Below are 15,335 nucleotides of genomic sequence, written 5' to 3'. Positions count from 1 at the left end.
CAGTGCTGACACAAGTGTTAAAAAGTACCTGCCAATAGAAAGTGCAATGGTACTTAAACTAAAAAGTCCTAAACCCCTTTTATAAACATTAAAATCAACAAACAACACAAACTGCCCAACACTAAATGCAACAATAACAACAGTCAAAGCAAAGTAACAAAAACAACACACATTATTCCCACTAGCCTCACTATACAGATTAAAAAACAACAACAACAGCATCCGTCCATCAAACATACAATACAAAATAGAATATTACAAACAACAGCAACAACAACATTATTAACATACCCTTCTTCTTCGTTGTTTCTTAAAAAAAGACTTCTCGCGACAAACCCGAAATGCAAAAACACACAATCAATCACACACATATAAATTTACACGACCGACACGAAAAAAAATTGCATTTTCTGTGGAGCGCTAGGGCTCCGCTGTCAACAGGTGACTGCAATTTTTGGCAAATTTTTTAATTGTTGGAAATCTTGCAAAAATTCATATTTTCCTTTAATTAAACAAACACGTTTTATTCATAATTGTTTAAATTTCACTTTTTTCATAATTTTATTAATATTTAAACACTTTTTAATAACAATTTTAAACAATTTAATGGAATCAACGAAATTTTACGTATAAACTAGACGAACAAAAGGGAATAACTAAAAAGCGGCAAATAAAAAGGAGAGAGTGTGTGAAGTTAGTAAATGTCAAATACAAGAGATTTATGTGTCAAATGACATTTGGTTGTTTTTGGGAGGTGTTGGGTGGTATGAGCATTAGGGATTTAAATATGTATGTATGCATATCTTGGTATTTGTTAGTGTAATCTTTTCACAGTAAACTGTGGGGAGTATAATAGGAATTAAAGCAAAGAGACATGAGCAAACGTTTTAACTTTGTTATGAATATGTGTTAAAGAGGAAAGAAGTTATTTTGTTTTTGCAGCTTCCGCATGTTTAAAACTGGATAACTTATTTATGTAGTATGTGTTTGTTTGTATGGTGAGTAAATGTTTTACATTGTAGATTTTTTTAAATGTACATACATATGTATGCATGTACATAAGAACAATTACGTATTTTTTATATGCATTCGTATATGTACATACTAAAATATGTATATTTAGCTTTGTTTAACCTTTATGTCAGCACTTGCCTTGTAGAACATATTATAAATTTCCAAATTAATATGGGCATTTCTAGGGAAAGGTCTGAGTAAGTAAACAACCTTAAAACTTTCATAGTTTTAAAGATAATTTATCAAAATTTGGTATGTGATATTCTATTGTTCCAAAGACAAAGTCTAGTGAAAATTTTTGAAATTGGTATATTATTTCAAATATCGCTTTAGAGCTTATATAGTTGTTAAATATATGTATGTACTAGTATTTGTACGAAAATTGTCAGATCAGAACTTTGAGATGATCATTTTACTGCAGAGACATTCCTTGAAAGTTCCTTTAAGAGATAAATAAAGTCATTAGATGGGATTCGAGGGTTTTTTTTTTTGGACAAACTATATGATATTGTAAAACAAAGAAACATCTTTATATTTGAGACCCAACTAAAACAGGACAAACGTGAGTCCAATGAATATAATGTTTACATTAAGTCAAAAATTAAAACGAAATTACCATTTAAAAAGGCCTTTGTATTGGAGGAAACCAATTTGTTAGCTATGGAAGAAACTTTATTTATCCAAATTCAAATTTTGATTTGGAACCACAGAGGTATTGATCTAAATTATTTGATGTGTATCATTTATTGTCCATAAATATTGTCTCACAAATTTTAAAAGTTAAAAAAAAACAGAATTTTAAATACGGCTATGAAATTGAATTTAAAAACGGTGTAATAAAATTTTTGACTAAAATTAAAACCCTTTTAAAGTCCACCAATTAACAACATTTTGAAATTGGACACATTGAATGGGGCTAATTAACAGATAGAAGAAGTAAAGACAATTGACAAAATAAAAATTGGTTTTATTTTAACCCCTACTTTCACTTTAAGTGTGTTTGATACTTTCTAAATGTCCATATTCAAAATGTATTAAAAAAGATTATATACATACAATGTATGTATGTATGTCATACATACACACATATGATATATATAACAATTCATTAAAAATCGTTTTTATTATTAATAAAGTAATAAATTCTAAAACATACCCTAATAACTAAACTATGATAAATTAGAAATGTAGTGACTACCTGTTTCAATTAATTCCGCTATAAATATTAAGACACAACTGTGTGTTACTATAAAATGCTCAAATTCACCATAAAAATGCAGGCAAATAAACTCACCTCGCTTATGGTTTTGTTGGTATGAAAATTGTCAGTTATTATTTGGTGAAGTTCGAATTTGTTATTATAAAAGGAATATACTAAAAATGATAAAAATCATTTCAAAATTGAAAATGTTAATAAGGTGTTAAATATTATTAACAATTGTTATAAAATAAAACATATAAATAAAAAGTTTCCATAATAAGTTACTGTTTAAAAATTGCAAACCCGTATAAAAGCTATTTCGACAAATATAGAGTTTTTTTTATCGGTGAATAATCTTTAAAAGAAATAGTTTTATTAATTAAACAAACACATGAACAAAATGTTAAATTTGAATACACAGCCTCAACCAAATACATAATAATATCATACAAAAACAACGCTTATAAAGAAAAAAATTCCTCACATAACACAAAATCATTTAAAACTCTATGCAATATACATAAATGCTTTAAAATACAACAACACTAACCTGTACTTCAACAATGACGTCATATAAAGTACCAAAAACTAAAAAAACAATAACAACCAATTATATTCCTATTGCACATGAAATGACGAAAAAAGTTATATATACATACATACATTCATACATATGTATATACATACATACATACAACATCACTTTGCTATGAACCAATCCAGTAAAGAGAAACAGACAAATTACAAACAACAACACTATTAACATACCCTTCAATCACAACATCTTCGGTTTAGTAACAAAACAAAACACTTGTCGCGACAAACCCGAAATGCAAATACACATAATCAATCACACATATAGGAATTTACCCGAACGACACGAAAAAAAATGCATTTTATTTGGAGCGCTAGGGCTCCGCTGCCAACAGGTGACATTGCAATTTTTTTAATTGTTGGAAATCTTGCAAAAAATCATATTTTCCTTTAGTTAAACAAACACTTTTTATTCATAATTTTTTAAATTTCACTTTTTTCATAATTTTATTAATATTTAAACACTTTTTAATAAAATTTTAAACAATTTAATGGAATCAACGAAATTTTACGTATAAACTAGACGAACAAAAGGGAATAACTAAAAAGCGGCAAATAAAAAGGAGAGAGAGTGTGAAGTTAGTAAATGACATATTCAAGAGATTTACATATGTTCCAAATGACAATTGGTTGCTTTGGAGGGTGGTGGGAGGTAAGAGCAATAAAGATTTATGTACATATGCATAATTTGGAATTTAAGAAGAGAGTAAAAGTGAGGAAAAGAAAGTCGTTAGTTAATATTTTAATAAGGTATTTATGTGGTGAATATGTGTTTGGGAGGAAAGCAATTATTTTGTTATTGTAGCTTACATATGTTTATAAAGAGGAATGTAATATGTTCATTGGTTATACATAAGTATTTATGTATGTAGGTATGTGGAGCAAATAGTTATGTATTTAGTTATTTAAACTTTCGGATGAGAAAAGGGGAAATCTAGTTGTGTTTAACCGATATGTCAGCATATGCCAACCTTGGTATAATACATATTATAACAAATTGTTTCTGTGCTTTCAATACAATATTTTGTTATTGAATAGACTAATAATTTTCATAATCATCATTAACTCCACAATAGTCAAATATGAACCGGTTCAGGTTTTAGATAGTAATATGATTTATATTGATTCGTATTATGGGAATTATGTATGTGAAATTTTAAACCAATTCTAATCATATTTAACAATATTATTTAAATAGCTGTTACAGTAGTTTCAATAACAACTAATCAAGAATGAAAAAACTTAATATTTTACTCTTTATTTTTAGAATTTCTTTCATATCTCCGTTATTATATTTATATTTTGCTGATTTTAAATAAAAAATTTCCTGAAAGCATTTTTGATAGAAATATTGAAGATTTAGGTTTAGCAGTTACAACATGCAGTAAAAAACTATAGATACATTATGTATAACAGTCAAGTGCGGACACAAGTGTTAAAAAGTACGATGGTTATATTATGTACGAAACGAAAAAGTCCTAAACCACTCTTAAAACCATTAAAATTAGCAAACAAAACAAACAGACCAACACTAAATGCAACAATAACAACAGCCAAAGCAAAGAAACAAAAACAACACACATTATTCCCACTAGCCTCGCTATACAGATTAAAAAACAACAACAGCATCCATCAAACATACAATACAAAATAGAATATTACAAACAACAGCAACAACAACATTATTAACATACCCTTCTTCGTTTCTTTCTTAACAAAGAACACTTGTCGCGACAAACCCGAAATGCAAATACACACAATCAATCACACATGTATAAATTTACACGACCGACACGAAAAAAAAATTGCATTTTCTGTGGAGCGCTAGGGCTCCGCTGCCAACAGGTGGCTTAGCAATTTTTGGCAAATTTTTTAATTGTTGGAAATCTTGCAAAAATTCATATTTTTCTTTAATTAAACAAACACTTTTTATTCACAATTAATTAAATTTCATATTTTTCATAAATTTATTAATATTTAAACACTTTTTAATAACAATTTTTAACAATTTAATGGAATCAACGAAATTTTACGTATGAATAAGACGAACAAAGGGGAATAACTAAAAAGCGGCAAATAAAAAGAAAAGAGAGTGTGAAGTTAGTAAATGTCAAATACAAGATATTTATGTATCAAATGACAATTGGTTGTTTTTGGGTGGTGGTGGGTGATGTATACATAATTTGGTACTTATTAGTGTGGAATGGGGAGAGGGTAAAAGTGATAAAAACGAAGAAGTTATTATGTTGAATATGTACTATGTATGTATGTAATGAATATGTATGTATGTACAATGTGTTAGAGAGAAACGGAATTGTTTGTTATTGCAGCTTTTTTAGGTTTATAAAGAGGTAACAGATTTATACTATTTATTTATTCATTGGTTATACAAAAATATGTACATATGTACATATATGTTGGGGTGGTAGGTAGAGGAAATACATAGTTATGTAAGAATTTAGTTATTTAAAATTTCGCATGTGTAAAAAGGAGTAAAATCTATTGTCGTTTAACCGATATGTCAGCATGTGATAACCAGGGTATGTCGAAATAATAAAATAAAATGTTAATGTAGATTGCATCGTTTTCATCGATATTCTAGAGGGAGTTATTTAGAATAAATCCATTTTCCGGGAATATATAAATTTGTATGGGAACTTTATGAAATTTTGAAATGATTCCACTTATGTTCAACCATGTTAATTTCTAGCCGAAAAAAGTATGAGAAAAAACGTAATATTTTCAGAGGCTATTTCGGAATTTTGCTCATATCTCCGTTATGCATGGTCCGATTTTGCTATATAGCCTTCACGCGAACGTGAGGGTCATAATAAATTAATTTTGTTTTAAAAAGTGTTATATACCAAAAGTTTATTTACAAAAAAACATACACAATGTACAACATAAGCAGGTGCAGGTTAAAAAGTAATATAAAAAGTTCCTGCCATTCAAAACAAAGTGCAATGGTTATATGTATTATGTAAAAGGTCCTAAACCACTCTTAAAACTATTAGAATCATTAAAAGAAAAGTAAGCTAAGAAACAACAACAACACTCATTTTTCTCACTAGCCTCGGTATACAGATTAAAAAACAACAGCGTTAAAATGCTATACAAAATGTATAACAGTGCTGACACAAGTGTTAAAAAGTACCTGCCAATACAAAGTGCAATGGTACTAAAACTAAAAAGTCCTAACCCCCTTTGGAAAACATTAAAATCAACAAACAAAACAAACTGCCCAACACTAAATGCAATAATAATAACAGTCAACGCAAAGTAACAAAAACAACACACATATTCCCACTAGCCTCACTATACAGATAAAAAAACAACAACAGCAACAACATCCATCCATCAAACATACAATACAAAATAGAATATTACAAACAACAGCAACAACAACATTATTAACATACCCTTCTTCTTCGTTGTTTCTTAAAAAAAGACTTCTCGCGACAAACCCGAAATGCAAACACACATAATCAATCACACATGTATGCATTGAAACGACCGACCCGAAAAAAAAAATCATTTTCTGTGGAGCGCTAGGGCTCCTCTGTCAACAGATGACTTTGCAATTTTACACAAATTTTTTAATTGCAGGAAAAGTTGCGAAAATTCATATTTTCCTCTAAATAAACACACACTTTTTATTCACATTTAATTAAATTTTACTTTTTTCATAAATGTATTAACATTTAAACACTTTTTAATAACAATTTTTAATAATTTAATAAGATCAACGGAAATTTACGTATAAATGAGACGAATAAAAGAAATTAACTAAAATGTGGTGAATTAAAAAGAGTGTGATATTAATTGAGAGCATTTACCAACTGTCATTGGTAAAACTGTGGTGGATTAGTGGTGTAATAAGTAGCCGAATTATTAACATTAGTTATTAATAAATTAATAATAAGTTTATGATTTAATTTTAGAACAATTATTTAATTGGTGAATTGATTAAAAAGTAAAAATATTAAATTTCTTTGCAAAAAAAATACATACATAAATCATTGTTTCCCTTTTCCACATCCGTTTATACTTATTTATAACTTCCGTATGTGGTGTAATTTCCTAAAGTCACCACTCTCTAAACTTATAGCAAAGTTTTTACAAATTCTTCAGATTTTTACAAAAATTATATAACAAAAGATTGTATTATATTTTATTATATATTACATAACACTTTTAATTACAAAATCTTAACAAATTAGCTTAAAAATAATTTAAAATTAAGAATAATTTCTACATTTCCTGTTTTCTTTACATCCGTTATACTTTATTTTATAATAAAAACATTAAACAATAAACAAAAATACAAAAATGTACAACTCTGTTTTGCTATAAATCAACAAATTCACCTCTGCAAAACAGGTAAACATTAACAGCTGTCACAACAGCTGTTTGCCGGTTTTTTAGTTGTTGTTGTCAAACTTAACAAATTCATTTATTTTTCTGCGGAACAATTAAGAAATTAGTATTTTCTTAGTTTTATTAACTAAATTAATGTTAAAAACTACTAGCAAACAAGCTTCAAATTTTCTACGTTTTTACGGCAATATGTCAACCGGTTTAGCTTTGCCAGAAGTGGTTAAACGTTTAGAGGTGTTTGCTCCCTTAAGTTATGCCGAAAAAATGGGACAATGTGGGTTTGCTGCTGGAACCATACAATCAGGGGTAAATTTATTAGAGAATAAATGACATTTTTAATGAATGAAATTATTTCAATTTGTAGACCCATTGAAAAAATACTTTTAACTAATGATTTAACCGAACGTGTCATGCAAGAAGCTGTGGATAAAAATGTCAATATGATTGTGTCATATCATCCGCCAATATTTTCTGCTTTAAAAGAGAATAACTCAAAGGTAAGTTTAATTAAATTAATGAATTAAATAATGGGTTTCTGTTTTAATTTTTACTTTTTTTGTAGAACATGGAAGGAACGTATTGTTTCCATATGCTTGGGTAAATCAATTGCTTTATATTCACCTCATACCGCATGGGATGCTGCATTGGGTGGTGTTAATGATTGGCTGGCCAATGCATTACCCGTCAAAAATATCAAACCTATTCAGGTAAGACAGTTTTCGTTTCAGTTTCTTAAGATAAATTATAAAAATAATGTTGGACAACATCTCATTAAACTCATAGGATAACTTTTACACAAATATCCCAAAAATGAAAAGAACCTACATATAAAAACTTTTAGTTCTATGCCGATTTAAAAAATCTCAAGCCTATAGTAGAGGCAAGATTACAGAATGTATTATAAACTAGGTTAGACTATAGTCTGGACTATAGACTAGACAATAGACTCAACTATAGACTAAACTATAGTCTTGACTATAGACTAGTCTATAGTCTGGACTATAGACTAGACTTTAGTCTAAACAATAGACTAGACTATAGTTTGGACTATCGACTAAACTATAGTAAAGACTATGACTAGACTATAAATAGCTATATACTAGACTAGTGGATTCTATAGTCCAGACTATACTATAGAATCCACTTATAAGCTTGATATGCATTTTTTTATATCCCATATTGTTTATTTATTGACTTTCAAAATGAGTTTGCATAAAATATTTATAAACAAATGATAGTGTCATATAACACGTAACAACAAACACGAAATAGGAAATAATTCAATGATGAAAATTTATTTGTAATAAGAACTTTACAAAGAATTCTGAACAGTATTTATTAACATATCGTTTGAGAATTTTTTAATTTTCTACATCTATGACTTCACAATTTCTTAACTCAAGAAATATAGTTTGGAGAATATCGTAATTTTGTTTTTAAACCGATATTTCTAATTTTATTTTTATCTAAAAAAATAAAATGATTTGCATTATTTTATTATATATCATGCTAATAACATTGGCGACAAGTTACGTTAGGGAAATATTATTAAACATTCTAAATTAATCGGTTGTAAAACACTTAAATTATCTGATAATAATACAAAACAAGAAAAGAAAATGTTTTTTTTTTTCAAAAACTACGACTGATTTTTAATGGTTATAAGTTAACGATAACAAAAGTACCTTAAAGATAATAAAATGTCTGCTATAATTTAATTTAAATTGTTTATTTTATAAAGAAACTTTTTACTTTATTATAGCTCTGCATTGTAAGTTTGTAATACATACATACATACATATGTAGAAATAAACATTTCTTAATGATATTTTGTTCAAATAATTAACTATTTTTTCTAATGTTTTCCTTAAATTACAAAAAGTATAAAAATAGTTTTAAACTATAGACTTAACAAACAAAAAATACTATTTGTTAAATTAACATTAAATCACGTTTTGTTAGCTGCTTTCGTATCTTCCCACTGCTGGTCCTTTTCTACTATAGCTTTTGTTTCAGTAAACTTTGTAGCCTTTATACCCGGCTCTTCTGTGTCCTCAATACTGGTGGCGACAAAAGATTTTCTTTATTATGTACAGTAAGAGTAAAGGTAATGGTGTCATCATTGAATTGGGCCACCGGTACCTGCACTTGTCATATCAGCTTGCGGTTGAGGTAATGTAAAACTTAACATAAATATCGCTATGCCGGTATTTTGTATGCCCGTTTCAATGGCTATAGTTAAGGCATCACGAGCTGATTGACGGCACATTAGAGCCATAGTCCAACCGATTAAATAACCTATCCAGGGTAAGGCGCTGCTGGCGAAAATTATCTGAATAGGAGGGTTAAAGGAATTAAACAAATGTGTCAGAAAGTCAGTAAATAGATAGATAGATAGATAGATAGATAGATAGATAGATAGATAGATAAATAGATAGATAGATAGATAGATAGATAGATAGATCGATAGATAGATAGATAGATATAGATAGATAGATAGATAGATAGATAGATATATATATATATAGATCTATAGATAGATAGCTCGATCGCTCTCGCGCTATCGCTCGCTCGCTCGCTCGCTCGCTCGCTCCTCGCTAGCTCGCTCGCTCGCTCTCTCGCTCGCTCGCTCGCTCGCTCGCTCTCTCGCTCGCTCGATCGCTCGCTCCCTCGCTCGCTCGCTCCTTCGCTGTTCCGCTCTCCTTCCCCCCTCTTTCCCCCTCCCTTCCACGAAACAATTTAAACATATCGAATTAACCGTAATGCAAAAGCCGTTATAAACAATATACACAATGATAACGGTTTTAAAATCTTCGCCATTTTCTTAGCTACCGACGGAGCATAATGCTGCAACGCTATGCCAATACCCAAAGGAACCACCAAAGAAACGACATAGCTGCAATAGTCTTATACGGTACCACTAGATTACCATCATGAAATATTAAAGCACCCAAAGTAAAAATCCATATAGGCATCATGCCAAAGGCAGCTAAATTACTAATAGCCGTCATGGTAATAGATAAATTAAGATTACCATTTAAAATAACCGTAAAAATATTAGAAGCACCGCCGCCGGGAGTAGAGCCCGTAAAAAGGCCCAATCTTAATTCGATCATATCGTGGAATAAAAAGTAACCAATTAAAAAACTCAAAACAGGCATGACAAGAAATTGTCCTATGAAACCTATTGCAGGACCTATAGGTTTTATAAGTATCGCCTTTAAGCATCCAATTCCAAAACTGCACCAAAATTTATATACAACAACATGACAAATATGCCCACGCATATATTGAAACAGCAAATCCCATTTGCCTATATTAACGCATAATAATACTTCAGTATTTTCTGCTGATCTTTCCGTGGGCTTATGAGGTCTGCGTAATTCAACATAGATTTCCGAACGACCCAGAAATATAGCTTCATTGTAATGTTGGCCACTCCACCATGACTGGCCGTTTCTATATCGTGTGCTGTTATTATGTTATCGGACAAACTAAGCATTCCTTATCTTGTGGTATAATATGAAATTCAAATTCTTGCCCCCAGGTGGGATCTATAAATGTTATATTGATTAACATCGAACGTTTTTGTGTCATTGTCATGTTGATGTTGTACTCCTCAAACACTACTGAACCATGAGGGCTTATTGTTGAGTTGTTCGGATAGGTATAATACTCCTCCCAGGTGGTATCATTATTGTCCGGATTATAACTTAAATTTTCGACAGTTTTACTGTATATCATCAACACACTTGTTGTTTGTATTATATATACAATTAAAAGAGATTTTTTAAAAATCATTTTTTATATATAGAAATTATATATTAAAAGTTCTTTTATGAGATTTTTTGTTGTTTGTTTAAATTTAATTATATTGTTTTTGTAATTTTAACACTCTTTTATGTTGTTTTCTATTTATTAAGTATTGAATGGTTGTAGCTCGACCGCGTATCCAACGTCAAATGAATTTTATTTTGTCAAAATTTATAGTTTTTGTTTAATAAAAGCTTTTATATTATCAAATATTGAGGTAGTTCGTGAGAAATATTTATTAATGGTCTTTATATTAATTTAATCTCTAGTAAATAAGTTTACTGATAACATTACTTTTTAAATTTCATTTGGCTTAATTAATAGTCTACTAAAATGCAATCAAATACTAAATATTTTCTTTAACCTATTAAAAAAATTCTGCATCAACATCAAAGAGAGAATAAGATCTTTTAAATATCACATTTTACAAATATCACAATTGAACTTGATTTCTGGAACTTTGATTTGGCTACATATCGTCAAACTAGATACATTTGCTCTTTTATTATATCTTTAAGAAACTTAAACTTATTTAAATTTGTTAATTTCCTTTTAATTGGATTTTAGTAGCACAATTGTAAAACAGAAAGTTGTAATTTTGTATTAAATTCGTTCAGTATGAAAAAGAAATGTTTCGTAAAAAACGTTGTTTTCCAGTTTTATTTTTTAAAAATAATTTTCGTTTATTCTACATCACTTTGAACACTTTGAAGAATCAGTTTCAACTGACTGACTGGCTAAATTAATTGTTTTGAAAATGTTTAATAAAACGTATGTTTTACAACTACAGTTGTATTAAGGAGAGCGAGTGAAATACTTAGTGCACACATTTACGTAGAAAAATTTTAATCTAAAAGAGTAATAATAATAAATATAAAAAATTAACAAATATTCCTGTTAATACAAAATTTGTCTTTAAATACCGATGTGAATAAAATTTACCCTAAATATTGAATTAACGAAAAACTCTTCAAGATATCTATCTATCTATCTATCTATCTATCTATCTATCTATCTATCTATCTATCTATCTATCTATCTATCTATCTATCTATCTATCTATCTATATATCTATCTATCTATCTATCTATCTATCTATCTATCTATCTATCTATCTATCTATCTATCTATCTATCTATCTATCTATCTATCTATCTATCTATCTATCTATCTATCTATCTATCTATCTATCTATCTATCTATCTATCTATCTATATATCTGTCTGTCTGTCAATCTGTCTGTCTGTCTGTCTGTCTATCTATCTGTCTGTCTGTCTGTCTGTCTGTCTGTCTGTCTGTCTATCTATCTATCTATCTATCTATCTATCTATCTATCTATCTATCTATCTATCTATCTATCTATCTATCTATATTTCTATCTATCTATCTATCTATCTATCTATCTATCTATCTATCTATCTATCTATCTATCTATCTATCTATCTATCTATCTATCTATCTATCTATCTATCTATCTATCTATCTATCTATCTATCTATCTATCTATCTATCTATCTATCTATCAATCTATCTATCTATCTATCTATCTATCTATCTATCTATCTATCTATCTATCTATCTATCTATCTATCTATCTATCTATCTATCTATCTATCTATCTATCTATATATCTCTCTGTCTGTCTGTCTGTCTGTCTGTCTGTCTGTCTGTCTGTCTGTTATCTGTCTGTCTGTCTGTCTGTCTGTCTGTCTGTCTGTCTGTCTGTCTGTCTATCTATCTATCTATCTATCTATCTATCTATCTATCTATCTATCTATCTATCTATCTTATCTATCTATCTATCTCTCTATCTATATGGCTGTCTGTCTGTCTGTCTATCTATCTACCTAGTTCATTATTTTAACGAAATTCCTCTCACCAAAATGTATTTGAAAGATTTATGTGACATTCTTTGGGAACTTTAAGGATAATTCCTCTACTTGAAATGAGGTAATAGGTGGTTATATTGTCTTTCAAAAGATTGTTTAACGTTTTATTATTTTTATTTGAATGAATAAATAATAACAATAATTGAAATTAGTTGGGTCAAAGAACTTTATTCGTCATATTAATGCGTCTCACGCCCAATAATTTTATAATAGACAGGCATTTTTCTTAATATTGCTTGCATATATCTCTCACTAAGACGTTATAGAATGTGAGACGACATTAAACATTTTATTATTTAGTATATGCTAACATTTTCTTTTCATATTTTTTAATTTGAAAAAGAGATTTTTTCAAATTCCAACACTTAAACCTCATTTAACAAATCCATGTTTATCTGAATAATAGATACAAATTGTAAATCTAAAAATGTGCACTATTAATTTCATACGCACTCTTCAGTTGTAAACGCTTATTGTATCTGCTTTTGATACTTTTTTCTAGTCAATTAAAAGCTTTTTTTTTAAATATGAATTTGTAAATTAGTGTTTTTATACATATGTAGGTATAATATTGAATTGTATACAAAACAAATGTGTAGTCAAGAATTATTTCTAAGCGCTAGAACATTTGTTAAAACAATTAAGTGATGACTAGTATACAAAAATTTTAACTACAACACACTTTGGAGTTTATAAACTTTGTACACCAACAAAGTTTTAATTAATTAATTAAAATATACATATATTTATATTTCAGGTAAAAACACTCTCAAATTTGCTATACACAGTGCTAAATTACATACATATACACATGTATGTTATATGAGTAATATGTTGTAGTTTTACAACCCTCAAAAATTAACTGAAAATAATTTAAGAATTAAATTTTACAAATCAATTTAAGACATTATTTAAAGGGTTATTGAAAAAGTTTTTGAAAAAATAATGTATATATAGAAGTAAATTTAAAAAAATAAGAAAATCTGGAATCTCAAGCCCACTCTAGAAAAAAAATTAAGGTTTAATGATGACAAAACAATTTAGCAATTACATATTGTTCATTACTGTTTAAATAATAATGGAGTTAATCTTTCCATTTACATTTCTTCAGTTTTTCTGTCAACTGATTTTTATGAATTTTTATCTTAATTCCTTAATACCGACAATAAAAGATATAATTAATTACATACTGATAAAAATCACAGTGGAACGAATGTTAATATGAATTATAATAATTTCAAATAGTTTTTCTTTCGATCATCAATGAAACAGAACTTCGGCCTTCTTCTTGATCTTGTTGCCAAAGTTTCGATTATTTCTCTATCTGTAGTCTTGTTTTTTACAATTATTTTTTTAATTAAACTTAAAACTAATACAATATTACTTTAAATTTACAATAAACTTATATCTAGTAATATCAATTTTATATCTATTCAACTAAAAAAGTTTCTTCGTCGAAAGCATCGAGATCTCGTTTTGTATTCCAACCAAATATTCTTCGAACAATATAGAAAATAACAATTAAACATAATGATAACAAGGCCGATAAAATAGGCACAACTATTAACATATCAGCCAGCCATAGGTTGGGTAACTGTATATTCCAATAAAACAATAGGTAAAGACATATTTAGAACACTAGTCTCGACGGCAATAGTCATGGCATCTGTTATAGAGCGGCATAGAATTTTTGATAAAACAAATGAAATTATATAACCTATAACGGGTAAAAATAAAGCAGCTAAGAAGATCTGGAAGAAAATAAGAAATTTTAATATATTTTAAATAATAAGGAATAGAAAAAACCAACCATCAAGGTAATTTCCTTAAAGGCAAAGGCATTTATGCCCACTGTTACGGCGACCAAACACAAACTCAATAACACCGAAACGGGTTTCAAAAAACGAAATATAAATCGTGTAGTTTTGGGTATAAAAGTACGTAATATAACTCCCACTAATAAGGCCAATAAAAGACCAACACAACCAACTGCCAAGTTCACAAAGGGTAAATTCAACTTAGAATCATGATAAAGAACAGGACCCATTAGAAAAATCCACAAAGGTAGCATACCCAAAGCCAAGACACTATTTAAAGTGGTGGTAGCCAAGGAAAGATTAATATTTCCCTTCAAAAAAACATTACAAATATTAGCGATACCGCCACTGGGTGCTATGGCCGTAAAAAGTAAGGCCAATTGTAAATTTGTATTAGTTTTAAACATTAAAACACCCAAACCAATAGCCAAACCCGGCATTACAATATAGCGGGAACAAAAACCCAATAAAGGACCTATAGGTCTTAGAAAAATCGAGCCAACACGTTTTAGATCCAACACAGTGCCGAGATTTATAAACATTAAAAGCATTATAGCTGCAGCGGTGTATGTGAAAATTTTGTCATCTATACGTTTATTGCGCAGTACTCTTACCTCTAGCATTTCTTCA

General features: G+C 28.8%; 2 protein-coding genes and 1 pseudogene across 2 annotated transcripts; 1 reads left to right on the top strand and 2 right to left on the bottom strand.

The window, feature by feature from the left end:
- Positions 1-7,209: 7,209 nt before the first annotated feature.
- Positions 7,210-8,969, top strand: LOC119608662 (NIF3-like protein 1). Its single transcript, XM_037963167.1, is given in 6 exon segments — positions 7,210-7,447; positions 7,449-7,492; positions 7,551-7,665; positions 7,667-7,683; positions 7,749-7,893; positions 8,949-8,969. Coding segments are annotated over 6 exon segments (468 nt in total). The 5' UTR covers positions 7,210-7,321.
- A 159-nt stretch (positions 8,970-9,128) lies between these two features.
- LOC119608661 lies at positions 9,129-10,987 on the bottom strand (annotated as a pseudogene).
- A 2,932-nt stretch (positions 10,988-13,919) lies between these two features.
- LOC119608663 (sodium/bile acid cotransporter-like) lies at positions 13,920-15,328 on the bottom strand. Its single transcript, XM_037963168.1, is given in 3 exon segments — positions 13,920-14,467; positions 14,469-14,639; positions 14,699-15,328. Coding segments are annotated over 3 exon segments (951 nt in total). The 3' UTR covers positions 13,920-14,317.
- Positions 15,329-15,335: the final 7 nt, after the last annotated feature.

Source organism: Lucilia sericata, unplaced genomic scaffold (genome assembly GCF_015586225.1).
Source record: "Lucilia sericata isolate MDLA Ls3-8-SP2 unplaced genomic scaffold, ASM1558622v1 Contig000866F_arrow, whole genome shotgun sequence".
Lineage (NCBI taxonomy): Eukaryota > Metazoa > Arthropoda > Insecta > Diptera > Calliphoridae > Lucilia > Lucilia sericata.
Note: the sequence above shows the minus strand (reverse complement) of the source record. Positions and strands in the feature narration are given on the sequence as shown.